The following is a 27,821-nucleotide window of genomic DNA, read 5'->3' on the forward strand; positions in this document are numbered from 1 at the left end:
CATGCCTGGTGCAGCATTTTCATCACTGGTGATAATGTATAAGAGCAGGGAACAAGCTAGATTTTTAGATGAAATTGCCAGGTTGGCAGTTAGAAATATCTTTTCCTTTGAGAAGAGCACACACATGAGATAACATTCGTCTAAGGCCAAAGTACTCTTTTTGCTAACTATTTTTTTTAGAAAACAAATTATTGCTTCATTGCAACATACTTCAGGCAGCAAGGACAGCGCTCTTCAGAAATCAGACAGCAAAGTATTGAAGTCGTTATCTGTTTTTTTAATTGAATCTCATCTTTCAAGTCACACTAAAAGCAAAAAAATGCAAACACTCAGGTACAAAATGGCAGAGCAATATTGTGACAATTCCAGCATGTTGTATATTCTGGAGTACACACGATTAATCATCATCATACGCAGACAGCATAAGAGCTGCATCAGAGTTCATTTGATGTCTTCATTCTTTGGCTGATCCATTTGCCGTAGGGCCCTCATTAAAAGATGCTGGTTGGCGTAGCTTCGGGGTTGGACTATCTCAGCGAAATGTTGCTTGCCTGTTTTCCCCCCATGCCACTTCCTAAATGTCTCAGCTGCTGCGTTAGATGTGAGACAGATGAAAATGACATCTCGCTGGCATAAAGCAAGCCTGACAAGGGATTCAGGCCAGTGCCTACACTTCACATTAGCCAGATGTCAGAGACCAGTGATGGGAACTTCTGTGGTGCCTGGTGCCAAGTTTATTATAATCAGCATGGCAGCTTGGTGGTACCAAGACAAAACTGCCAGTGTAGAACAAGGCACCAACGCCAGTGGTTCACCATCATGCTTTGTAGGCTCATGAAGTGAGGTGGATTGTAATAAGCATGATACTGCTATAAAGTAAAGACTTCTCAATGAGGCTGACTATCTGACAGAAGGGGTAAGAGGCACCAACAGCAATACAAATGTCTTCTCCTCTCCATCAGTGAAGCTTAGATTGCTACATAGGGTGGTGGGGATTCCTTGGAAGACAACTCTAAGGCTTCCTCATACGATGGCAGCTCAGCCTGAAAGAGAAGACCATTAGTTATGCTCTCCAAACACAAAGGGTTTGGATTTAATCTTGGATGTGTTTCTCTACCTAGTTCAAAGCAGGGTAAAAGAACCACATGGACTGTAAGAGATAAAGGGCAGAAATCCAGACGTGTTAGAGGTTAGCAGCACTTTATTACTGCTTTGCTGCCAGTCCCACCTCCTTCTCCCAAAGCATGGCTGCAATAAATGGACCAAGGCTCTTTAATGTCCAGAATATAAGTCTCATTGCCTAAGCAAAAAAGCTAAGCTCAGATCATTGCAGAGGGCCATGATGCACACACAGTCAGGGCACACACTGCTGGCAACACAAGGCTGCTCATGATATTTGCCAAGTTTCAACAAGACAAATGCCTACACTTAGCATTCCATATTCTTTCTCTTTATTTCTCATCCATCTTTACAGTATCTCTTCTTTTTGGAAGGTCTTCAATACCTTTCCATTGTGTCAGAGCAGCTGGATGCTACTATTAAAAAGATCATCAGTAGTCTAAGTGAGGACATTGATATTCATTATTTAGCAAGCTGCTAAGATGAAAGGCAATGCACCAAATCTCTCAGATGTTGATTCAGTGAAAAGTGAAGACAAACATAATTTTAAACATGGGTAGCACTATCAGGCACAGAAACTAAAGTTCATCTGAAATTAAAAACACATCTCTGGATCGAAGAATAAAGGTGATATATTCCCATTTATCTGCCTGAAACCTGAGTATCAGGATCCTTGCTGGTACCACTGACTTTGAAAGGTTTTATACAAAAGTAAAGTTAAATGAATATAATATAATATAATCAGAAACTGATTATTAGTACCTGCTAATGCACATTTGAAAGGTTGAACTGTCTCTCAGACCACTGAAGAAGCAAAAGTGAGGATCATCATGCATCTCATCAGTGTAAACCACACCTTTCATGGTGTAAGTCTGAGGCAGTTTTTACTCACCTTTTCAACTGCTTGTGCGTCGACTTTTACCTCCTGTCTCTTGCTGGCTTTAATATACTTAAAGCAGCTCAGGACACATTTGAACATATAGGCCTGAAAAGGAAAGCAAAAGGGAAGTCTGCCATCTCACTGCAAGTCAAGAGCATTTGCCACCAGCCTGCTATTGCCCTGCTCTCTTCTCTGGAGGTAGAAGCCTAGGTCCATGTGTCCCAAGGCCTTAAATCAGTCTGTCCTGACCCTTCACTAGAAAGGTGACAACTCCATCTATTCAGAGCAGCACACTGGTGTGGGAAGTCAATAGGACTAGTAATACTATTAAATATAAAGCACATGTTTAAGACCTCTGAGAGTGCAATATCATGAGGTTGGAAAGGAAAGCACATTTTTCATGTTATTTTTCTCAGCAGGCTACAAAGTTTGGATGTCTCAGAAAAGCACCTTGGGCACAACATACACCTCTCAGAGATCCAAGCATCCCTGGTCAGCTGGGACTGATCTGAAAAGTCACCTCATTCAGCAAAATCCTATGCTTGCAATACTTTTCTGACAAGACCTCCTTGCACCTCACTGAGTTACAAGATGCAATAAATAGAGCTTTTCTGAGAAAAATGGATCGATTGACGGATTGTGGCACATGAAAATAAGCAAGGCCTGTGAAACATACCATATTAAATAAATATTTTCCTTACTCTGTGCATCGAGGCAAAGTCGTGTGCCTCTTATTTTTATTGGCGTAAGACTCTGCTTTAAAAACAGTTGACATTTTCAAAGGAACATAGGTAGTTATATGTCCTGAGAACAAGCCATGTAGCTTAGGATTTCCTAAAACAATGAGGACTGTTTGTCTTGACACAAAGCCAAGACAAAGAACGAGAACAAGGAAGTATCTGAGTTGAAGGAATCTGTCTCTCAAACAGACTTCCAGAGACGAGGAGGTAAATCCAAACTTTGACTACCTTTAGGGAATACTGCAAAAAACATTCCCCCTTCCAAAACCCTCTTCATACAGAGAGCAAACATGCAAGACACTGAAGCCATCGCATAAACAGTACAAAAACCCCACTCATCCCTGAAAGAAACCCAAATAAATTAAAAAAAAACACACAACAAAAAATCCAGACTTTGATTTTGATTCCAGACAAGTTTGCTGCAGTGCCAGTCCAGTATCATCACCAAACTCAATGAAGCTGACTTCAGTTAGGACTGCAGCAAGCAATAGCAGGTTGGAGCAGAGTGCATTAGTATACACAGCTTATGCAAAGGCAGCTAGTGACCTTGGGATCATCCCATTACTGGCTAACTCAGAACACTCAAGAGCCACTGTAGGATACCCTTCTCCACACTGAACTGAAGAGGGAATACTTCTCTGGCAGCTGTTGACTTTAAAAGCGGATGGGAAGCTTGCCTGAGAGGTCAGGAAGTGAGCTACTTCAGAAGTAATTGTGTTAAAGCCTTTCTTTCATTTCCCATCAGAAATGTTTTAGTCCCCTCGGCCTCTGCACCCTTATCACTGTGGTGGTGGAGGGAGAGGACTTCGCGACACTGAGGCGAGATGGAAATTGCTTGTGGATACACAGATCGGCAAGGGAGACTGCCCTAATCATGCTACGTAAGCATCACCCCTTCATTCACTCTGCCCTTTGAATACTTTGCATCTTCAGAAGTCTTAGACTTCAGCAACTGATGGTGTCACTGTTGGGGCTCTAAAAGTAAGTGTACAACCAGCAACCACACTGGTAAGGAGCTGCAAAGTTGTGTGGAGAGACCTCCATGTAGCAACAGGACAAGTTCCCTGCAAAGGGTGGTGTTATATGAGAGAAGGAAGGGAGAGCAGCATTCCTGTCCCCCCAGCATTGTCAGAGCAATCTTTCCTTCTAAAAGGGTGAGCAAAGTCTGGCGGGTCTCATATGAGGTCACCGGCAGAGGCGTGCAGCAGGGCAGGTGCCCCTTCTCTGCTTCGTCTGACAAACTTCTAGCTGAGTTATGCTGTGATGTGGGATGCAGATAACTATTCAGGAACAGCAATTGCAAGTTGGCAGGCAAACAGCAGCAGACACACAGAAACAAAATTTTAGTATAAGAGCAATAAATGCTTGTGATGTGTCACTAAGCAAGTCAACTCATGCAAAAAGACCCCGGACTAGTCCAATGTATTTAGATGCTACCTTGGTGTGGGCATTCGGTGAATTGAAACCGATGAGCCCTAAATTGGCCAAATGGCCTTTTTACCTCGAAAATGTCTCATGTTGTTGCCATGTTCCTTATCAGACCTTTCACTTGGCAGGAACTCTCTCATGATAGTGGTTTTGCCACACATGGGGAACGGGAGGGACTGTCACTAAGTTTAAAGGATGGAGTTCCTAGTGTCTTGTTTTGGGGAGTTTAGTAAACCAAGGAGTACTTGTGCCTGTCCTTTTTTTTTTGATTATCCATCCCCCATCCCTCCTCCTACAAACTCCAGTGCAAGAAATCATTGCAAGTTAAGCAGTCTTGTAGATAACCCCGTTGAAAATTCAAATCAATGGATTTGCCAGGTCAATGACATTTCTGCTGAAGGCCCATGCCGCCAGCTGGGTTTCAGGGTTATCTCCACTTCTATTGCTCAGTTTATGCAAATACTAAAAAATGTCCTAAAGTCATGTCTGCAGTGCAATCATACAAGAAACTCCACACTACACTGGCTTGTCTGGCCACCTGGGAAGAATAAAAATAAGTAAAAATGCTTTCAACTAACAAGGAGCATTTTTCACTGTGACAGAATCTGCTCAAGTACCTGGAAAGATCCGGTTTTCTTAGGTGGTCTGAAACCCCTCAGTGAAAAACCTGTTCTCTGATCCATTGAAGCAAGAAGAATAGAAACCATCTCACAGTGGAGTTTTCTGAGATGCAAGCAAAATTTAGCAGCTCATGGGTTTTAATTAAATTTCAGGGTGTCAGTGTGCATAACTCCACTTGCATCACTGCGGATGCAGTGACTTACCCAAGTGGAAGATCTAACCTGCTGCTTAATGATCTAATTTATTTTGGAACACAATAGCAGAAGATTTTCCTATATTTGTTTTCAAACATCATATCCTTCTAGAGGTGAATGGGCAGTAATAGTTATTGGATATAAGAGAGATTTTGCTTTATATCTCACAACTGCAGAAGCATAAAACCAGTGGTTTGAATATCAGACCTGCCTCAGACACTACGCTGAGGCATAACTCCTCTTGTGCCCAAGGAGAGACCAACAAGGCTTTCCAATGCCCTGGAAGATTTGAAAGAAGTGGAGCCAATTCCTTCTATCCTCCAGGCAAGAGACCTTCATTCCAGCCTCACCAGACCCTGCAGCCATTTACCTTCAGGAAGAGGACAGCAATGAATGCAATGGTGAAGGTGACCATCACTTTGGCATATTCCTCTGTTGGTAACTTCTGCAGGGTTGGCAAAAAGCCCTGTGGAAAGAGGGAGAGGGTGTCAGTCACAAACACTTGTTCCCTCTACCAGGGTCACACAAAGCGTGCTGGAGATCTCAGCAAGCTTCCCAGCCTGTCTCTCAGAAAGGTGGGACAGGCCACCTTCCTGTCCTCGTCAGAAATAGTACAGGGATATTTTTTTCCTTCTACTGTTTACACTCCTTTGGCAAGGATTTTCAGAAGACTATTTAAATGAGAACTAAAAGTATGACTGTTTAATAAAGATGAAAAGTTGATGCATTTTCAATGCATGCAGGCAGGCTTTACACAAATCATTTGGCTCTGCAATTTGCATCCATAAGATTCTTACAAGAAAAACAAGGTGTACTTTTAAGAAACACATGCATGAGCAAGCTGTCAGTCAAGAACACCGTGTTTGTGAGAACATATGGAAAATCCTCTTCTGTCATCAAACAGAGCAGTTGTGGGTATACCACAGAGATCAGAGAAAGTTTACTCTGTCTTAACAGCTACTGAAGGAAACTTCACAGGGATTCATGGCATGAAAAATCGGCTGAGCTTGCTCATGACCTACCCCATTGTCCACAGACTTGAAGCTGAGATAGGTGGGGACCTCCATGTAAGAGCTGCAGAGAGTGAGAATACTCAGGCAGAAATCCAGTAGCTGCAGAGCCAGGAAAGGGATCTTCGAGTGTCCCTGCTGCAAGAGGGGCAGGGAACGGGAGTTTGGTTATGATTACAAGATTGTGTCTTTATATAGATTGTCCCCATTTTACACAGGGCCTGTGCTCTATTTACAGCCTAAGCTATTTAATTCACTTATACTAGCCAAAATTAAGAGCAAACCATCTTGTTGGACTGATTCATACAAGCTCCTCAGGAAAGGTCTCTAGCTGGAGCAGTGATATTCCTAGCGTATCTCCAGCAAAACCTTCCTAGCATGGGCACACCTAGAACGACCTCCCCAAAGCCCCGAGGCAGAAAATAAAATCAGGAAGATTCTCAGACATGGGAAATTAAACAATGTCCCAGCTGTCACTAACTTTCCTTGCACACCCTCCAGTCCCCAAGGACTGCGTTGTGGCTCCAGTCAGCATAGAAACTGTCTCGTCATGAAGAACTGTGGCCCAAGATTATGATCCTTTAGATATTTATATGTAATCTATGTTACATTATGCACTGGTCTCCATCACCCAGAAAATACAGAAGATGACCCCAGAAGTGAGTTGTTACTTACTGTGTGGCTAACAGAGGACACAGAGATGATCGCTGGAACTTGTATGTAGGAACTGAACATTGTTAGGAGGCTGAGGAGAAAGTCCATGACTTGTAGAGCAAGGAACGGGATCAGGAGACGTTCCCTCTTCTGAGAAAGAAAAACAGTGCCAGTTAGTTCTGTTCTGCATGGGAGAAGGAGACCACCTGTCAATACCTGAAAGAATGTATATTAAGGTACTCCAAGAACAGTTTCCTAGAATTTCTGCATCTAATTCCACACACTGTGGTGACAATTGATTCAGAAAAAATGGATTACATCAACACTGATTTTTTTCACCCCCTTGTAAAGTTTCTGCAAATTTTTGCTATGTGACATTGGCACTTGATCCCACCAGAGCTGTCATTCAGCTGTCCCCAAAGTTTACTGCTACAGAGAAAGCTGGGTTCCCACACCAATGCATGGACATTTCTTCTCCTGAAATGGGAAATGAACCCCCAGCGTAATAGGGGAGTTCCAGTTCCCTTCCAGGATCTGACTTGCAAAACAGTAAGCATACAAGGCAATAAAAAGAACATTTCCTAATCAGAACATTTCCATTCCTTAACAAGAAAAATAGTCTTGATAGAAATGTCACCTAGACTTGATAAATCTGGCAGCAGCATTGCAGACAAGCCTGAGACTGCAAACCAGCGGCCTTCCCTCTCTTCACGAAAGTGGAGATACTTCTCTGCTTTCTTGATCATACTTCGGCATTTTCAGTGAGAATCCTCTAGTCCCCCCCTCTAATACCTCCTAACTCAGAGAGACCTCAGCCAGCAGCTAAATGTCATTTGTGGAGGACGTACCTTCACAACACCAAGGAGGAGGTTGAAGCTGATGACAAACAGCATGAAGATCAACAGGAAACTGGTGATGACATCAGCTAAAGGCAATAAAAGTAATTACCACATTACTAAAATCTGGAGCCTAGTGTCCGCATTCTATCATAGGTCTAAGGAAGAGTTAAAGACAGAAAGATTCGGGGGGGGGGGGGGGGGGGGGGAAATGAGTGCCATGCAGCTGCAAGGTAACCCTCTTTTCCCTTACTACACCCACTTTTTAATCTGTCTTTGAAGCTTCTGTTCCTTTAGCCACTGGGTTGAGGAGGCTGTCAGCTCAGGCACATGGGAGCCAAAAGCCCTTATTGCTTGGACTGAAATGCTAGGCTACAGCATTAAGGTAAAATGAAGTAGAGAAAAAGGCAGAGTGCTTTTAGCTAATGATTAAGAAGTCTGAGTTGGAAATTATTTTGAGACTCAAAGACAGATAAAGTAACCAATTGTGATATCTGGTGAAAGATCTGCAAGATTCACAAACAGACAAGAAGCATGACTTTTAACCACCCACCGCTGATATGGACCACAGAGTTTCAGGGTGAAATATCTCACCTCCGCTCTCTGTAGCTGTAGGATGCAACACACACGTTAAAAATAAATGTGTGGGGAGAACAACATGAGACAGTTCTACCTACAGGGCTGAAGGTAATCTTAGTCAGCTGTTTGGGGTGCAGGAACATGATCTCTTACATACATTTAGCTTCCTACTGAACAGTTCCCAGGAAGCAATTTTCCCTCTTGGTGTTGCAGCCTGCCCTGATGATGACAGCCAAAGTCTTGCTTGCGCTGCACAGCATGCAGATTTGGTCTTCGTAGCAGTCTAGACAGTGTGAGGTTTTTTTGTAATGTTGGTTTGCTTCTTAAGAAAAAAACTCACTCCAAAGGCAAAACGCTGCTACTTTCTTTATCTGCCTCTGCATGATGTAGTGTCTTTCACAAAGCCTCCTCCAACTCAGTCTGATTTCTTTCTTATTGCTTTACCCGAGTTTAACATAGCAGCAGTCTGTTTGGCGTTCTCCAACTCCAAAATATCTGAATAAAAGTTTTAATTTCATTAGGAAATAGCTAAACATTTAACTGATCCTTTCCATAGGTACATTTCTTGATCATCAGAAGTGTCTGATTACTGGTTCACATACCCCACTGCCAACTGCCCAATTTATTCCATGGCTATTCAATAAATCTAGTGCCTATCTCTCTTTTTTCCATTACTCTTTTCACTTGCTTTCATAAAGAAATCTAGAAATTGTGCTTTAGCCTGTTAGATCCTGGATATATTCCAGCTGCTCTGAAATCCTTCACAGCTCCATGCTACCCGTTGTTTTCCCCATGAAAATGTCCCTCCATCTCCCCCAGCTTTTTGAGTGTTTGCCTACAGCTTTGGTACCACATTACATTTTTAGTGGGTGAGGGAGTATTTCAGTGCTTGCGCATAAACCAAAGAGTCCTTAACTCACTTCCTAGCTTTGCTGAAAATAGAATAAAACAATTCACAAAGCTGTTGAGGCAGAGAAACCCATCCCTCTTTTTCAGGCAGTTAACACCAACACTGCTGTTTACAGCAACAAAACATTTGCATCAGAGCAGTCGCAGCTGTATCATAATTTGGCCAGTTACTCAGTTTGAGGGAGCAAATGCAAACAGTCATTCCAAGTCAAAGGGAGAGCCATGGTAGGGAAGGACTGACCTGCCACCCAGTGCTGCCCACAACATCTGGCATGAGATGGGTGCCCATTAGATGCAGCAGCTGCAGCATACACGCACTGTCAAGTAGTGCATCCAGGCTCTGCTAATCAGTGTGGGTATGGATGAAAGCCGGTTGAAGGAAGGGCTAAAGACGATACTGAGAAGCTCTGGAGCCTTTCCAGGGTTGTGGAGGTCTTGCCTGACAGCTGGCCTGAGCCACATCTGGCATCAAGGGAGGGCAGGTGGCACCACCAGTGACACTGCTCACGCCCTTACTCTGCTAGCAGAGAATGCACTTCATTTAAATACACTGATAAAAAAAATATTTAAAATTCTCATACTATCTTCTCAAGAATTAGCAACACACTTCAGTCTCTTCTAGAAGTGAGATTTGTTGACAAGAAGCCTCTAGTCCAAAAAAGTTCTGTCCAGTACTTCCTTCCCTGAGCTTGGGATGCCTCTTCCTTTCTGGGGCTCAAAGGGCCAAACCCTTTGAGGAGGCTGCACCCCTCAAAGAAGCAAAAATAACTTCTCAAGAGAGGAAGCAGCACTATAGGAGTTGCTGCACATGGAGGTGTCAGACATTCAAGACCTAAGGGAGTGATCAAAAGTTTCCAGCAAACACTTAACTTACAGCAGGAAAAAAGAGTTTTGATGGCACAAACCAAGAAAATAGCTTTTACTTGTAATCCAATAAAAAGAACAAGTTCAGGATCTGTTTACCACAAAGTACTGAGAAATGAAACACAGAAGAGGAAGAAGTCTTATGAAACAGCAAAGAAAGAAAACCCAAATCCAGTAAACCCCAAATGAGAACAGAGAGTGCAATGGAGAAAGGGCTTTACTGCAGAAGAGGCTGCTCACAGCTCTGCAGCTCACGAGGGTCATGGGAAGAGCCTAAGCTTCAAGGCAGAAAACTTAACCCACCTTCCAGAAGCAGGAGAGTAGAGACAAGGCTGTGATCTGGTGCACAAAGAAGCAAAGATTAACACAAGGACAGCGTAAATTCACAACAAAAAAAGAGCTTAACAAAGGAGACAGACTCAGCCTTTGAAGGAACAGCCATAAAAGGAGACAGTCCCATTAAACCCCAAACTGCCTGAAGCCCTTTTCTCTGGTTCTCCTCCCAGAACCAGCCATCAGAAGTTTGCTCCAGAGAGGATTTATCTCTTTAGCACGGTATTTCCTTGGATTGAAGACAGCTGTGTTTTTCTGCCTCTTTCTACATGGTCTCATGCTCCAGCTCTCTCTGCAGGCTCGCTAATTATTTGGGCAACTGGCCGTTGCCTCTGCAGGCTAATTGCCGGTAGAACCCAGCTGAATTTTCCAAGCAGAACCTAGATCAAAAAACCCTAAACAAAATCACAAAAAAACAAAAAGCCTGCAACCCTGCAGCCACAAAGGGAAGGAAAGAAAAGGAAACCCAAGAGAAAACAACTTTCCATGCATTGTCTGCCGCCTATTTGTTCACAGCAAATATAGTCGTCCTCTCTGCTGGCAGCAGATCTCTCTGTTCCAGGGTTGTTTTAGTAGCAACGGATTTGATCTCAGTAATCAAAGATTCTACTTAAACAAAATGCCTTCATCCTTTGTGGGAGCACATTTAGCAGATGGGCTAAAGGAATGACCCTCTTAGATAGTGGTAGCTGCTGGCTCTTAGCCCTGTCTGTGCAAACCCTCCATGAGATGGGAATGTGGTATGTTATAGGGAGGCCAAATGCCACCTGGAATACTTTGCAAGGTGGAAGAGTGGCAAGTTACCTTCCAGAACCAGCAGCAGATCCCTGGGGATCCCTGGGGTTTGAGGCACTTGCAGCCACAGCAGACCCTACAGACTGGATTAAGAACTGTGACTAACAGGCTCTTTCCATGTCCAGCATCTGTTGTCCAAAACCACAAGATGTTAATTTTTAACACTCCTCAGTATTTCCCTTCCTGCTTAGTTGGCCTTTGTAGGATGAATGTTTATCTCTTTTGTACCTAAAGACCTTCAGAAAAGGGCAAAATTTAGGAATCTTAAACCAATCTCAAGCACCTATATAATCTCAAACACAGGTGCATCATTCCACAGTTTTCCCCTCTGTTCCTCCTGCATGTTCATCTGGGTGCCTATCTCAGGAATAATCTGTTTTCCTCTGCAGCACCTTAAACAGGGCTGGCGTATTCAGAGAATAATGGGGTTTGTCCCTGTAGAAGATGCATTGGCTCCTTGAGGGCTGTTATTGCAAGACATTCCCCACCTAGTGGAGGAGAGAAAGGCTGTGGATGTTGTCTGCCTGGACTTTAGTAGGGCCTTTGACGCTGTTCCCCACAGCATCCTCCTGGAGAGGCTGGCTGCCCGTGATTTGGGTGGGTGTGCTCTGTGCTGGACAAAGAACTGGCTGAACGGCTGAGCGCAGAGAGTGGTGGTGAAAGGCGTTAGAGCCAGCTGGTGGCGATCATGAGTGGTGTCCCCCAGGTCTCAGGTTTGGGTCCAGTCTTTAACATCTTTGTCAATGATGTGGATGAGGGGATTGGGTGTTCCCTCAGTGGGTTTGCAGATGGCACCAGAATGGGTGGGAGTGTCAATCTGCTTGAGGGTAGGAAGGCTCTGCAGATGGGTCTGGACAGACTGAATCGATGGGCCGAGGCCAACTGTATGAGGTTCAACAAGGCCAAGTGCCGGGTCCTGCCCTTGGGTCACACCAAGCCCATGCAACGCTCCAGGCTTGGGGAGGAGTGGCTGGAGAGCTGCCCAGCGGAAAAGGACCTTGGGGTGTTGGTCGACAGCCGGCTGACCAGGAGCCAGCAGTGTGCCCAGGTGGCCAAGAAGGCCAATGGCATCCTGGCTTGTATGAGGAATAGTGTGGCCAGCAGGAGTAGGGAGGTGTTTGTGCCCCTGTACTCAGCACTGGTGAGGCTGCACCTCAAGTACTGTGTTCTGTTTTGGGCCCCTCACTCCAAGAAGGACATTGAGGGGCTGGAGTGTGTCTAGAGAAGGGCTACGGGGCTGGGGAGGGTCCTAGAGAACAAGTCTGATGGGGAGCGGCTGAGGGAGCTGGGGGTGTTCAGGCTGGAGAAGAGGAGGCTGAGGGGAGACCTTCTCGCTCTCTACAACTACCTGAAAGGAGGGTGTAGTGAGGCGGGTGTTGGTCTCCCATGTAAGAAGTAATAGGGCGAGAGGAAACAGCCTCAAGTTGCATCAGGGGAGGTTTAGATTGGATATTGGGAAAAATTTATTTACTGAAAGAGTGACCAAGCATTGGAACAGGCTGCCCAGGGAGGTGGTGGAGTCCCCATCCCTGGAGGTGTTCAAAAAACTTGTAGACGTGGCGCTCAGGGATATGATTTAGCAGGCGTGGTGGTGTTGGGTGGATGGTTGGACTTGATGATCTTAGAGGTCTTTTCCAACCTATGATTCTACGATTCTAGGATTCTATGAAGAGGCAATTGTTACAATAAAAGAAATTCCAGATAAAAGGAAGAAAAATCTTACTATAAGTGATGTAGTCTTGAACAGGGATGCAGAGAGGTTGTGGAATTCTAATTGTGGGGAATCTGCAAACCTCAACTGGACAAAGCCCTGGGTCAGCTGCCCCAGCTTTGGAGTCACAGTCAGCCCTGTTTTAAGCAGGAGTTTGGACTGGAGACCTCCAGGCATGCACTTTACTTTTGCTTTGATTCCATGATTCCAAAATCAGGCAGGGAAGAAATGCTGCTCCTCACAAATCCTGCTTCCCTGCTATAGCCCTAGAAGATCCTACCTACAAGAACATTTCAGTTCCACAGCCAGCTCCATGCTGGCAGCGGTACTTTATTGCTGGCAGAGAGCGTGGTGAGAGCTTGTCCCCTTTGAGGTGCACATTTTTCCAAAAGCTTACAGGAATAAATATCAGTAACAAATAAATAAACATGATCTTTGTTGTGCTTTTTCTTACTCGAATTCTCTGAGAGTGATGAATGAGAAGGAATTTGCATGTGGTACAAAGAAAATACCATTTTCCTTGGGGAGGTGGTGTACCCAGAATGGGGACAGGCAACAGAGCCTCCGACAGAGCTGCACTAGATGTTTGCAATGCCAGCAAGTAGTATCAAAAAACCCCACCCCTCCAAGAGGAAGAGAGAGCATTTATTTGCCAAATGTCTATTTTTTTATTAGTGTCGCATCAGGGTTCTTGCCCTGGATGTAGCCAGCAGGGACATGGAACGAGTCCTAGTATTTCCCATGAATGCAGAGAAACCCCTTTCTATTTTATAGCCCAATAAAGTGGCATGGGAAATACAAACAGGGCTCATAAAGCCGTGGTTTAACAGTTGCATTCACAGATTGTCAAGGACAGCAGTGTCTGATTTGGTGTTGCTGATAAGCTGCAGGGAGCTGTTTCTGGACAGTCGCATTCAAAGGATGGGCAGCACCAGCAAGGGAAAGCAGCCTCCCAGCTCCTTTAGCCAGATTCACTTTTCGTCAGAGGAGAAGGCAATATTTCCTCTGTAGGAAATGGTATGCGTAGGATATGGTATATGCTGTGCAGATAGGTCTTCAGGCATAACGGAGATATTTTTCTTGGCTGACTGGACAGAAATTGAAACAACTTTTCCTGTTGTACTTTATCCACAGCCTCAATTTTTATAGTCATTAATGAAAAATGAAAGTGATTAACACTCAGACTGTACACAGACATGAATTGAAGACATCCTAATGATCTGACCTGCGGAAAGCAGTGGGGTGTAACATTTTCAAGGCAGAAAACCATTCATGTTAACAGCTTAGAGCTGGTAAGGAGGTTTTAATTGAAATGTTTTCTGGGGATTGCTTTTTGGTTTTATTTTTCCATCAAGAAAAGCTAGTCTGCCAAAGCTCATATGCTTTCAGGAATGAAGCACTGCCAAAAAGACTTTTACTAGGAAGGCTTCTCAGCTCCAGGATGAGATCTCTAACAGAGTGGAAATGGGGGAGACTGCACGGGAAATGCACATCCAAACTTCTACTGTAGGTGAGATAGAACATAGAGATGTGAAGCTAATTCTTCCAAATTGCAACTGAATGCCCCAAATCACCATGCAACAAAGTTTGTCTCCTGTTCCCTCTGCTTGGCCAAATTAATCTTGTGTTATTTCTTAAATATTAGTTAGGTAGTAAGTTTTGACCTACTTTTGGTTAGCCAGCATTGACCCCACTAGGCATGGGAAATTCATCTTCAAAGCTCCCATAGACAAAGAACCTGGGTCTTCTTCCCATTTTAATCCACCATTTTCAGCAGGTCTTACAGAATAGAATCATAGAATCATAGAAAGTGTTGGGTTGGAAGGGACCCCTAGACGTCATCTAGTCCAACCCCCCCGCAGCGAGCAGGGACACCGCTAACTAGATCAGGTTGCTCAGAGCCCTGTCCAACCTGGTCTTGAATGTTTCCAGTGATGGGGCCTCCACTACCTCTCTGGGCAACCCGTTCCAGTGTTTCGTCACCCTCATTGTAAAGAATTTCTTCCTTATATCCAGCCTAAACCTACCCTGTTTTAGTTTAAAACCATTACCCCTCGTCCTGTCACTGCTGCCTCTACTAAACAGATTGTCCCCATCTTTCCTATAGGCTCCCTTTAAGTACTGAAAGGCTCCAATCAGGTCTCCCCGCAGCCTTCTCTTCTCCAGGCTGAACAAGCCCAACTCCCTCAGCCTGTCCTCACAGGAGAGGTGCTCCAGCCCTCGGATCGTTTTTGTAGCCCTCCTTTGGACCCGCTCCAACAGTTCCGTGTCCTTCTTCTCTTCATCAGCTTTCATTGAAAAACAAATTTCAGAGCAGCGCTTTCGGTCCTGTGCTGCCTGTGGCATCCTGTAAGTCAAGACAGCAAGAAGTACTGGCCTGCAAGGGACAGAGCATCCCTCTTCTAAGGGCAGCTGACCCGGTCACCCTTCCCATTATCCTGGCAATCACAAAAACCTACAACAATCCCAATTCTCCTTCCCCTCCCTGACCATACCTGTGGAAGTCAAGGCCCAACCCAGTCCCTCTTTTTAATGCAGCAAAACATACTGGTGAGAAATTTTGAGGGAGCTCTGATTCCTTATAAAGATTTCCAATATGTATTTTTTCCTACAGTATCTTTGTGAAAAGCATTTTCTCATAAGCCTTGCCTTGTTTATATTCTTGGGCCATGACTACAGTGCTAGCATTATATATTCTGAGATGTGCTTAAATCTGGCAGGATCTACAAATAGAGCAGCAGATGCTGAGGGCATCGACAGAACCTCTCCCCAAATTGTTCTCCAACTCTTCCATCTGGGTTTTGAAGTCAAATTGAACTTTTTGCACTGCTTTGCTGTATTGCTTCCCTGCTAGTTTCTGGAAATAAAAGGGTTGCATTGTGTTTATTCCAACTACAATCAGAAAACACTCACAGTCCCCCAAGCAGAGCCCTTTGAAATGCTTGGGAAGAGAAGCCAAGTGGAAGTTGCTGCGGATTTCATTATAAAATGTTCCTTTCTGTGTAGGAGGCAGTGGAAGAGGGGGAGGGGGAAGACCTGTCATTTTAACTATGTGGGATGGAGCGGGGGGTTGTTAAAAATGGGGCCAATTTCACTTGGAATGATTCTAAAAGAAAAGCCTCCAGATTTGCAGAAATGCACGTCTTGCTTAGAAAGCATATAATGGTTTCGTGCGGAAATTATCTGAAAAATCTGTCTCGACCATTTGTTTCTTTTTCTTTAAAGAATATTTTCCTTAGATACTTGAAGAAAAGTAAAAACTATTGGCTTTGGATGATCTTTCTGCAAAAAATAATGAAAAACTATTGTCATTTTTACAGAATTATATCTGTGGCAAAGTATTCTGATCTACAAATACCATGTTCATTTTTCAGCAGCTCAGATCACTGTTTTAGTCAGAATGCATGTGGATACTCTGCTATCAGGAAAAAATATTTCCAGTTGTGCCCATGTCCATGCCAGGTACATCACAACAAAAACAAAACAAAAAAAAACCCATAAAAAAAAAAAAACAAACCCAGAAAATGGAGAAGAGCTTAAGGTCACACTCACATTAGGTTCTTTAGTTTTTATCTGTAAAATTAGAACTAGAAACATATATTACAGAAACAGAGAACTGCACACTCCTATCTCTGTTGTGCTGATCCCAGCCCGCTGGCAAACAGCCGGGTTTTAGAGCCTGTGTGGTGTTTTGCATGTTGCCCTGATGGGAAAGCTCTGCAGAAAGTGTTTTCCAAAGAAGACATCATGCAAGTCCACACTGGGTGCTGAGCTGAGCCACAGCTGCAGAGGTGCCCGTGTGGACCAGAACTAAGCAAAGCAGCCCCCAACCCACCCAGACTGGGCATCTTTGGAAACAGGGCCCAGTGTGAAAGATGTGAACCAGCAGATGCTTGCTCCGTGTCCTATTAGCAAGACTCACCGAAATTTCCGTCTTCTACTCACTGCTGATGCCTTTCAAAACAGCCTTGGTGGATCACAGTGGTGCCTCCTAAAACCCAGCTGGGGTCTTTTGAAAAATGGGAATCCATCTGTTAGCAATAGCTTCACCCAGACAGTGGCTGTGCCTGTTTTGGTGCTTTCCACTGTGCCTGACTCCTACCCTAGAGGCAAGTGAGTTTGGGATGTGCAGGAATCTGCTGTATTTGGCTTCTTTTTCCTCCACTTACAGGGGTCCCCTCTGTGCATGCTTGCAGCTTGGGGAAGGACACGCTGCAAAAGCAGAGAACAGGCAAGTCCCTGCTGCTGCGGGTTGCATTTTTCTCTGACTATGAGCCTTCTCTGCAGGGAGAGACAATGCAGAGTGTGGGAGTCTGGTTTCTGTCAGCAGAGAAGGGTTATCTCAACTTGTGGTTTTACACTGAAAAGTGATTAAGAAAAGGAAAAAGCACCCTGCATTTGTTGCTTCCAAACAACTTCATGCAAAATTAGCCTGGCTAAGTAACATTTGAGGTTTGGGAAGTTATTTTCTTTTAAATGGCATCCCACATGAGAAATATGCCAGGTCTCTGAAAACTAAGCTAGATTCTTCCAAGTCATAGGAATTTAATCAGCTGTGGTGAATATGATGCTTGTGACTATCGGTGGGTTACAAAACAGCCTGGCTGCTTCTTCCAGACAACAAATGTGGTGCCAAAAGCACCAGGAGCTGGGAACCTGTGGGGACAGGGTCCAAAGAGACAGGGGGGAGAAGGAGCTGGGCTGGTGGTGGCACTCTGAAGTGCCTTCAGCTGTGAGGTAGGAGACCCCTGCACAGCATGATGGATGATGAGAAGAGGATGGCTCCATGGCACAGAGGGCAGGGTATTGGTGGCAACAGGAGGTAGCCCATGCACCCACGGAATGTAGTGTGGGGCTGTGATTTGTCCCCACTCTGAGATCCCGAGGTTACTGGCCAGACTAGGTCGATTGAGGAGCTGGTTAGACACTTCAGTGTTTTCCTGGAAAATGCTCAACATGTGGAGGGAGTCATGACTGTGTGTAAGGCTTAAATCATCTACAGTTGGTGAAAAGAAAGAGAAGTGGAAACCAGGATTGTCAGATTAATGCAAAGTGTATTGCAGAGGGAGAAGCAGAGCTAGAGGAGTATGAGGGAACTGGAGAGTTTGGGCTGAGGACCTGACCCACTGAAGTAAAGGCAACTTCACTAGGGTCCACACTGGCCTCCCAAAAGCCAACACAGCCATGTCCTAAAACAAAATCCAAATCTTTAGAGCTTAAATTTTGTCTTTGGGTCTGAGCTTTGAACTCATCTGCTCTGAATTTCCAATTTTATTTGATGAAGAAGAAAGAGGGACCAATGCACATCCTTGGGCTCCCTCCCAACCCCACAGACCTCTATGCTTTCCAGCATCCCCGGGACCTACCAGTTCTGTAGTAATCCTTGTCCAGGTCTTTGCAAAAGCCTTTCCCGCTCGCTACCTCCAGGGAGTACTCAATCAGCAGCAAAACACTCATAACCTAGGAGAAGAAAAGCAAAAGACACAATTCAGTGGGACTTGGGCCAACTTCCCATCAACAAATTTGTTTCCAGGGAGCATGCAGTGGCCACAGTCCTAAATGCAGGATGGGTGTCCAAGTGAGACAGTCATGAAGGGCTCATAATCCTGTACAAGGAAATATTGAGGCTAAAGTTATGCGTTTATTAATGGTTTGGGTTTAACTATCTTTTTCTGCCAGCTTCTGAAGGAGGATGGAGGAATTATGAAGTTAACGAGTTTCCTCTCAAAATTTTTTATCCAGAAAGTCCTGGATTTACGTTTTGAAATTACATTTTGCTTCAAAATTGAGCTACATGTAACAATAATATTTTAAAGTGTAAAAAAACCACACGAAGAATAAAGATCTCTCTGTAAGTCTAGCTGTACTACATCATTGACAAAAGTATCACTTTGGTTGTTTTATTTATTTGAGAAAAATCTCCAAATGGACTTTTTTCACATTGAAACAAAATTATTTTCTCCAAGTTTCCGAATTGGACTATCAAACCCCAGACTCCAGGATTCATTCCATTCTGAGTTTAGCAAGCTGTGCGATGGCGTGAGGTCTAGAGCTATGGTCTCTGTCCTAGCACTGAACTTCTATACCCAAATAGTGAGGATCTGCAGTGAAAAATCAATTTCTAACCCCCAAGTTAGGGAGAGCTCCTGTTGCATGTGGGGCATTGGGCAGTCAGGGTCTGCAGAAGACCTCCATAAGGTTAGAGACCTCACCAGGGCACACCTCAGACAGTAGGTCCAGGGTATTTCTGTGCAAGTAAAACCAGGAAACGAATAGCCACAAGGCCAGACACCCCACCACATCCCTCCTGGGGACTATCCCAACCTGCCAGTCTGTTTGCCACAGACAGCACGTGCCAAGGGGATCAAACTTGTTGCAGATCCAAGAACAAGAAGTACAAGGCCACAACGGAGCATCAGTCGCTACCCACAGTGTTGTCAGAGCAAGTAACTCCTCTTGGGGTAAAGGACTGCTCTGATGCCGTATATTGCTTCTTCATCACCTTACTGACAGTTTCTGCCCTGTATAGTGAGATGGCACATTTCTGACTTCACCATGCATTCTATCTTGTTCATCATTTTCTTCCTCATTCTCCGATCTCTGCTGTCCTCCCTCATGCTTGGTAGGTCTTTCATTTCTTCCGCGTTTTTAGGCTGGAGCACAGCATGGTCTGCCAGTCCTATACCTACAGCTGCACTTTCCAAAAGCAGCATAGTGTGTGCTGTACTCTTTTAATATTGGCTTAACAGCTTGGGTGTTTGAGAAGGAAGCCTGATGATGTTAATGCAGGAAACATGGACTTGTCACCCCGCAGCTGCGTCTCACTGCCTGGACAAGCTCTCTGACTTCTCTGCTGCTGCTTCTTCTCTGCCTGAGCTGTGCCCCTGTCCAGGAGGACCTCTGGCCACAACAACAGGGCACACCTTGAGAGCAGAGAGCAGGAGTCAGACCAGGAAAAATGCAAGGACCACAATGCCCTGTGCATTTTTTCCTCTGAGATGTGGGAACTGAGTCTGCAGGAGAGGAAACCCCGAGGTGTCCAAAAAATGGAGAAACCTGTGCCAGCACAACTCTCTGTCTACACCCCGCCAACACCGGGTCCAGCACTGGGAGCACCCATTCTGCAGACTATTCTCCAGGGATGGGAGCCATCAGTAAAAAAGAGATGGTGGTGAAGAGGTGAACGACAGGAGCCATTTTATTTGGACTGCCCAACCTCTGTCTGTGAGTCATCTGAACACCACACTGACGCAGGAAGTGAGTTTCTATCTGTCACCAAGATCAACACAAGCTGCAGTACCGTGGAAGCTGAAACAACTTTTCCACAATAGCTATAGCAGCCTTTCGTTTCAACAACCACTTCAAGAAGTGATGCAGGCAAGGAGGAACCGGAACTGCTGTGGTTTGCAGTCATGTTTGCAAACTTTACGTATGGGAAACAGCACAAAACCAGCTACTGAGGGGAGATGAGACAAACGTAACTGTTAGGCAAGCAGAAGGGAGAATATTTTTTGTCTTTTGCACAGCGGTGGCTGGAGGTGCCATACAAGATCTAGGCAGCGTTCAGAGAGGACTAACGTATAGCCAGGTGCCTCCTGTGCTAGGGCTCATGTTGCAAGCAAACAGAACAAAGAGGCTTGGAAAGAAAGGTCTCGCATTGCCCCGAAATGGGGAAGCAAGGCTGGGAGGGATGGCCTGCGGCACAGACAAGAACTGAACGCAGACTTTCCCAATGTCTCTGCATCAGCTGCAGGAGGCCTAGAAACTACCTTCAAAACCCAATTCATCAACTTTCTGCACCACAAGCTGCAAGTGCAGTTTCCAGAAACGCTGCAGCACATCCCCCAGAGCCCTTTGCTTCCAGAATGAGCGTCCACCAAGCCACACTCTTTCCGCAGTGGGGACGGGGACCCTGGGTCCCACCAGTAGCCTTCCCTCCGAATTTTAAATCTGTCTAGAGTCTGAGTTGGAAAAAAGGATGTGTCATGTTTTCTCCTGGCCTGTCTGATCAGATTGTACAATTACATGAGACACATTGCTTTTTTTCATTTTTTTGCCATGCAGTAAATGAACTTTGCAATTTGTTCGTGAGGCTGATGACAGGAAAAAGAGGAATATCTAGGTCTCATTTCATGGGGACATAAGAAAATTAATTCGATGTAATGTAACAGTGTTTGAAGTTCCATGGAAGCACTGAACCTTCTCAAGAATGAAATTATATTGATCTGCAGTTTCTTTACACTTGACAGTCTCCCTTGGGATGTAAAGGATATTTTGACTGACTACCCATGGAGATCACATGCTGGCTTCAAATGTCCTAACTGGTCTAAGAGGTTTCATGTACGTGTTCCTGAAGAGAATTCGCTTACCTTATTGCTGCTGTTGGTCAAACACCTCAGATTTCAACATGGAAAATATAGGAAGAAATTGCTTTTTCAGGTTTCTGTTAAATGGAGGCCTGAGAAAAATGGATGACCTGAGCCCTAAATATCAGCTTCATTCCTGAAAGCCAAGTGAAAGGACAACATCAGATCCCAAATGCTCCCATCCCAGATGGATTTACAGACAGAGCAGAGCCAGAGCCTAAACTTCAATATGAAGAACCATCTCTAATCTCTAATGTCTATCAAAGAGGGGAACAGTAGAGCGAAAGAGTTCCTGGTTTCCTTTCAAGTGTTGAAATGAACCACGCAACGAGACCAAAGGTAGTCACATAGAGTAAGTACACGTCTGACAGAAAACCCAAGCTGAAGCTGAAAGATTAAGGGCAAGACTTTTAACATGAATGTTGGTTTAAACTTTCCATTTAAAAGGGCTTTTGCATAGAAAGAATGAGCCACTGAACTGCAACCAGATAAGACAAAGATCAGTGTGCCTGTCCCTCGGCTTTCCATCACAAGTGCTGTGTGAGAACCAGGATACCTCTCCATCTCCTAACTTTGGGTTTGACATGCTGCTGGCTAGCATGTGACAATCTCATTTCTTCCTGAAGAATATACATACAAGGTGACAAAACCTGTACAGTGAGCTGCTTGCCTCAGTGTGAGAAGAAGGTAGAGGAAGATTGATGTGGAGTCTGCCTAGCACACCTTGCTCTGCAAGGCCGCATATATTGTCACTTGAGATTCACCCTTCAGCTCCAGAAGAAACCAAAAGGTTCCCATTTCAGACAGATGGGACTGCTCAGAGAAGCGTCTGGTACCCTTTCTTATTGCTATGTCACGATAGGAGAGAGGCAGGCTTAAAACAGGATATTTCACGTTCCAGTGCTCAATTCACAGCTTTCTTGGTGTGCTGGAGTCTCCCAGTCCCTCCACCCTTCTGATTTTATCTCCTACAGCTGCAACTTTTGGAGGACATCTCCTATCTTATTGCAGCCTCCGTTTAAAAGGAATGCTCCAGGTTTCTTGGGAAAAGATTTGTAACACCAGGAAATGAAGTGACTTAGCTAAATAGCGTAGGACTGAGGTAGAGCCAGTCGTTAAACCAAGGCAGCTAAATTTGGGGTGTCTTGCAAGGCAGAACTTAACAGCATGACGCATGCAGCCCCTGTTCCCTGGTGAGTAATTTTGCTGCAGCTGCAGTAGTATTAAACTGCTGTTAGAGGCTGTGTCATGTGCCTTTTTTCCTGAAATATGTGCAGCTTGACTAATCTCCAAATAATTTATCTTTATTTGCATGGCCTCGCTGTGATGGCTGCTCCTGTTTTTTTTCACACCCAGTGTTTCTGGAAGAAGAGCTTGAAGCCATAATGAACAGGGGTGACTGGGGACAGAGACTTGCTGCTCCAACAGTGTAGTGGGTGCTGCGAAGGTTTCTGACAGTGGAGCATGCAAGCAGGAGACATCCAGCACTTTGACGGCAAATAGCACCACATGGAAATGCTGTTGTTTCAGTGCTTCACTTTTTCTTACTTCAGTTTAAAAGTGGTTGTTGTGGCACGGCAGGATGAAGTGAGGAGTGCTTTTAGCTCCCATTTGGTTTTGTTTAAAATATTTCATCTTTTTTCTTCCTGCTGCCTGCTTTTCCCCCTCTTGTTTGTGCAACAGGGATGCTCAGGGAGGACAAGGGAGCAGCATAGGGTCTGCTAAACATCTTGGGTCATCCACGTGAAGGTGCAATGAATCACAGCTATGTACCAGTATGAGTCATGTCCATAGGTGAGGACTGGACCTGGGGAAGGTCCAAGAGAGAAGACTCTACTCCTTGAGTTAAAGAGCTGCTGAAGAGAAGAGCTTGGCTGCAACAGAGGCCAGACCAAGCTACAGACATGGGCCTTTCTAGGATCTCCTTGGCTCTGATCAAGGACTAGTAGCAAATGAATTGCAGGTTTTCTGCCATGCTGTATGCACAGAAACATCTTTCCAGCCTCATTCTTGAAGATAATGTCAAATAACTTGAGGTCTCTTTATGCCTTGGAAGAGCCAATGAGCAGGACAAATTCCTCTGTGTTTTCTTTGAAAGTCACCTGCGAGTCACCTCACAACACCCAGTGAAGCTTTGCTAATCACACAGCTCTGTCCCCTTGTTCTGCTCCTTCTCCTTCCCTCTCTGTTTGAGAACGCCCACAATTTATTCCAACTGTCTATAGAGAGATCAGCAGTGAGGCAATTCTAATTTATAGGGGGACAAGGCATCACCACAAAGCATGAGAGCTTGTGTTTGATGGCAATACAATCACCTAGCATCACTATGATTCATCACTAGGACCCACAACAATAATTTACACTGATACAAATGAACAGTATTGATGTAGCAAATCATCCAAGTCACAGCTGAGTTATAAATCCCCTTTTCTTTTTTCCTCTCTCTGCCCAGCTGCAGATACCTGAGCAAGAAGGTGGAGAAGAGGTAGGGAAAAAAATGGCAGCTATTCTGTGTTATCTCTAAAAGAATGAAGACAAGACAACCTTATCCAAGAATGAAACTGTTTCCCAAGGGGTTCTGTGTAAAAGAAACCCTCTGAGATGATACAGGAGGTACAGACACAGTGGGACCCGCAGGGACTTGGGGAGTTACAGGCTCTGGTACTGCAGTGATGCTTGTTCTGTCAGGAGCCAGCAGCAGCAGGGTTGAAGCGCGAAGAGCTCAGGCTGCCCCTGCCCATTCCCCGTACCCTTTACTGTATCAGTCGTGGCCTTCAAGGGCATCTCTGCATCCTTCATCTAAATCCAGGTCTCATGTTAGTTGCTAATACTCCCTGGCACTGCAATGATCTTGTACATCATGGTTGTGCATATCTCTGGTAATCACTCTTCTGGTTTTGCAATGACGGACCGCAAAGTTTGTGAGGGTGACCCCAAACCCTCCTGACCACCAGCCACATCCAGCTGGTCACTGTGATGGTGATTGAAGTGCGCAAGAGCCGTCATTTAGAGACGCAGGGATGCTTCCTACCCAGGCAGCCCTGGCAACGGGGATTACCAGTGTGGGCAGAGGGAGAGCAGAGCTGTGGCTTTGCAGGATCCTCTCCAAAACCATGGTGAGATTCCATGCTGAGTTCATCTTACTTGTGATCTGTCAGGTGCAGGGTGAAGCCAAATCATGCCCTGGCAGAGCAGAAAGGGGACACATGCAGGTGGCTTTGACTCCAATGTGAGTGTTTGGTTCTCGATAAAATATTAGGCAGAGTATTACTGCTAAGTCCTTGCATGAGAATGTGCTTGAGACACGCTGTGGCTGATAGGCAAGTCTGTTCTGAAAATGGTCTCAGAGTCACATTCACACTCAGTGCAGACTTGTCCCACTTAAAAGAGAATCAATGGGAAGCTTCAGCACTAGACCTCTGATTGCCCATAGTGCCCTACATAGCTTGCTCCCTGGCTTTGGTTTGGATCACTCCAATCACTTTTCTTCAAATCTCCTCCAGAAGGGGGTGACCCCAGGCCAGGCAGCATCGCTTGGCTTCAGGGCCCAGGACCAGTCCTCTACCCTCTTCTAGTTAGCAGTGCAGACAATCTACCTGTTTTGTTCCAGACACCTATCCTTTTATTCATATAGGGAAAGGTATAAACTAGAACTAAGCATACCACACATAATTTCTGATTTTAACTGTGTCTCCACTGCTAACAGTCAGGAGAGGGAGAACATTCACAGCAATAAAAAGACTGTGTGTGAAACAGCCTCTGCTCACAGAGAGCCCTGTTACACTAGAATTTGTCAAAGAGGGAAAAGAAATGATTGAAAAGGAAATGTGAGCAGAACAGAGCTAGAGATTAGTGAGCACAACAGCTAGAAAACGTGATAGTTTCCATGTAAGCTCAAGAAGTCTCTGAAGTACTGCCTGCAGAGGATGCACAAGGCAAGGATCACTTGGTATCTGTCCTGCTTCCAATACCTTCTTCTCTAAGCAGCTGCTGCTAGCTGCTGCGGGAGACAGGCTGGGAGGCTGCCGGACTTCAGGGCTGGCTCAGGACAGCTGTCTTATGGCTTCTGCCTTTGCATTTTGCAAGGAAAAGCAGCTTCTCTTGCCTGCCCTGCATGGACCTTCAGACCTCTTCTGCAAACTCTTTCCCGTGAGCACTGTGAAGGCTCACTCCAAGGCTCTCTCCCTTTCACTGTTCAAAATTTACCAGATGTCTTCAACAGACCCACAAAACTTCTCTGAAATAACACACCTTTCATATGATATCACTGGTAATGAAGTTTTCCCTCTTAGGCACCTCAGTGAGAGTGGTGTCTCATTCTCTTCCATCACACACTGGTGCAAATCGGGAATCTTTACTGTTGTTAGTGGCATCATGGTGAAATACTGACGAGAAAAATGTGCCTCTGTTCAAAGCGTTTGCTGACTTCTGAGAGAGACAAAGGAAGCTCTTTTATGATTCACCCTCCCAGCTAGGAAAAAATAATTCGTTTTTTGTACCTCTGTTTCACCACTGATAACAGGTAGCTCACGTCGCCCAGTGAGCTTGTAGCTCTCTGGAGAAAATGTTGTAGTTCCCTGTCTTGTGTTTCCCACCTTTGAACAGGCCTTTAATTTTGCCAGCTCTGCTTCAGATCTTGGCTATACTTCCTACGAGGGTCTCATTTCCAAACAGTTCATGACCATCCCTCTGTGATGGCTATATGTTTAATTGGTTGCCAGAAATTGCTTGTGGTCTGCTGCAAACTCTCCGCTTTCATAAGTTTCAATTTTTGTGTCTTGGGGTCATGAGAATGCACAAGAAATGCAGCAACTTCTTTTTCTTTAAAGCAGAGAGATTATAAGCTTTGAGCTTGTGGCAAAAAGACAAGTAGCCTGCCCAGGGTGTAATCTAGATGCTCAAAAAGCAGAAGGCAAAAGAGGTTATAAAATCGCGTGATTCTTTTAACCAATCTCATAACATTTCTGGGGTCCCCAAATGACTAAAACATGGCATGGAAATGCCACTAGAGTGCCTAGCTTTCAAGTAATGCCAGGGAAAAGATGTTGGCAGTTACACTGCACGAAGATGCAGTATAGACCCAAATTTCTCTGCTCTCCTACTCTGAGCTGGCATGGGACCATCTCCTGCCCCAAACCAGGGAGGTGCAGAGATGCTGCACTGCACCCAAGCTAAGGTACCCACTTCGCTTGCCTCCTCCAGCAACCCACAGTGCTGCTGCTGCTGGCATGTTTATAAACTCCCACAATTCACTGAATGCTTTCCCTTTATCTTACTATCCAAAAAAGCAGCTAAACAAATCGCCAGATTTTTTTGCCTTTCTTTTCATGAGTCAAATCCTCCACCGATGTATGCAGGAATGGCATCGTGGAAGCCAAAACCATGACACCAGCACGTCAAACCCCTGTCTTGGCTGTGTGTGGGTCAGGAGGGGGCTTTGGTGCAGCGAGGGTTTGCTCAGGCAGCGAGGACATGCCTGGTGTGCTCCTGCTGCCCCAGGAAAGCTGGCTGGTGCTGCAGGGACACATTGGCCTGTCCTTCCCATGCGTGCAACGGCTGCCACAGCTGCTTTGCCCAGAACGTACCTGCAGGCTACAGCTCCCCTCACTCCACTTGTGTGCAAGGAGGGGGTTAAATGCCCCCGTTAACCGTTACCACTCTGCAGGCTCCCAACCCAAGACTGCACACACCGAGTGCAACAGATGGGATTATTTTAAGTGCCTCTGCTATGCAAGAAACCACATCCTCAGTATGACTTCAAGCCACCTGAAAGCACCTCTGTGCAGCCAGGTGGAGGGGAAGAAATGTCCCTCCAGGCTCTGCTGCCTCTGCTCGCTGCCATCTGTGCCCACCCCCGAACAGTTATGCCAGCTGCCTGGGAGCTGAACGCAGCCACAGATCCAAACGGAAACCAGAACAGTGTGTATAGTGTCCAACTGGCTGTAGAGGGAGGGATGACGCAGCTTTGCCCACCCGCCCTTTGCTTGCCTGGGGCCCAAATCCATCCTCCCTCCAGCAACCCGTAGTTTCAGCACTCCCACAGTTTCCACTGCCAATGTGCTGCCCAGTTTCTAACCAACAGGTCCAGGTAGCTGCGCTGAGACCTGGCCAACCTACACACCCCTGCACGGGTAAGAGCTCCTGCATTAAGCTGCAAGGGAAGAACAGGAAGCAGAGTGAGCTTCCACGAGCTCCAATTGCTACAGTCAGGGAACAAATAGATAAAAAACTCTCCCAGTACAATAAATTCCTTCCTTCCCCCCACTCCTCACCCTGCCACCTTCTCCTCTTCTGTTCATCCCTCCAAAATCGTTGGTTTTTCTCTTTTGGGAACACAGAAAAGTCAACAGGAAACCTTGTGATCTGCAGCAATTGCACCTTCTGCAAAGATCACACCACCCCGTCTCTTCTTGTCTCCCTCTCCCCGTCCCCCCTTTCAGTCCTGTAACTTACCATGTGAAAGATCCCTAAAGCGATTGTTGCTGTCTTGATGTTGAAGAAGCAACATCTGGGGGGCTCGGTGGTCATTTGGGCAGTCATTTTCTGATCCCTCCACACAGCTGTGAGTTAATGAGGTTGAATTTGCAGCAACCGCCGCACTGAAAAGCGAAGCGAACAGTGCAGCTCGACTTCCTTCCTGTTCTACAAATGTGTTAAGTCATCTACAAAGTCACATGAGGTCTTTGATTTCTCAATAATAAAGAAAGCAAAATTGTGTTGCTTTTCTGACAGATCTTTAACTGCTTGCACATCCCAGATGGCAAATGTAAGCACAAATGCTG

The 27,821-nt window shown here is 45.3% G+C and overlaps 1 protein-coding gene across 1 annotated transcript; it reads right to left on the reverse strand.

Annotated features, from left to right (window-relative positions):
• Nucleotides 1-256: 256 nt before the first annotated feature.
• Nucleotides 257-27,732, reverse strand: LAPTM5 (lysosomal protein transmembrane 5). Its single transcript, XM_009936872.2, has 8 exons — nt 27,493-27,732; nt 18,040-18,133; nt 7,495-7,571; nt 6,668-6,796; nt 6,005-6,130; nt 5,353-5,448; nt 2,012-2,104; nt 257-1,043 (listed from the first exon to the last, which is right to left on the reverse strand). Exons 1-8 carry the CDS (start codon nt 27,577-27,579, stop codon nt 969-971), a joined length of 777 nt encoding a protein of 258 aa, XP_009935174.1. The 5' UTR covers nt 27,580-27,732; the 3' UTR covers nt 257-968.
• Nucleotides 27,733-27,821: the final 89 nt, after the last annotated feature.

The sequence above is a fragment of the Opisthocomus hoazin genome, chromosome 17 (genome assembly GCF_030867145.1).
Source record: "Opisthocomus hoazin isolate bOpiHoa1 chromosome 17, bOpiHoa1.hap1, whole genome shotgun sequence".
Classification (NCBI taxonomy): Eukaryota; Metazoa; Chordata; class Aves; order Opisthocomiformes; family Opisthocomidae; genus Opisthocomus; species Opisthocomus hoazin.

Coding starts and splice junctions, on each gene's coding strand:
- LAPTM5 (XM_009936872.2), bottom strand. CDS start 27,579: ATGACTGCCCAAATGACCACCGAGCCCCCCAGATGTTGCTTCTTCAAC. Junction 6,131..6,667: donor TGTCCTCTGTTAGCCACACA/GTAAGTAACAAC, acceptor CCCCTCTTGCAG/CAGGGACACTCGAAGATCCC. Junction 1,044..2,011: donor ACGCACAAGCAGTTGAAAAG/GTGAGTAAAAAC, acceptor CTTCTCTTTCAG/GCTGAGCTGCCATCGTATGA.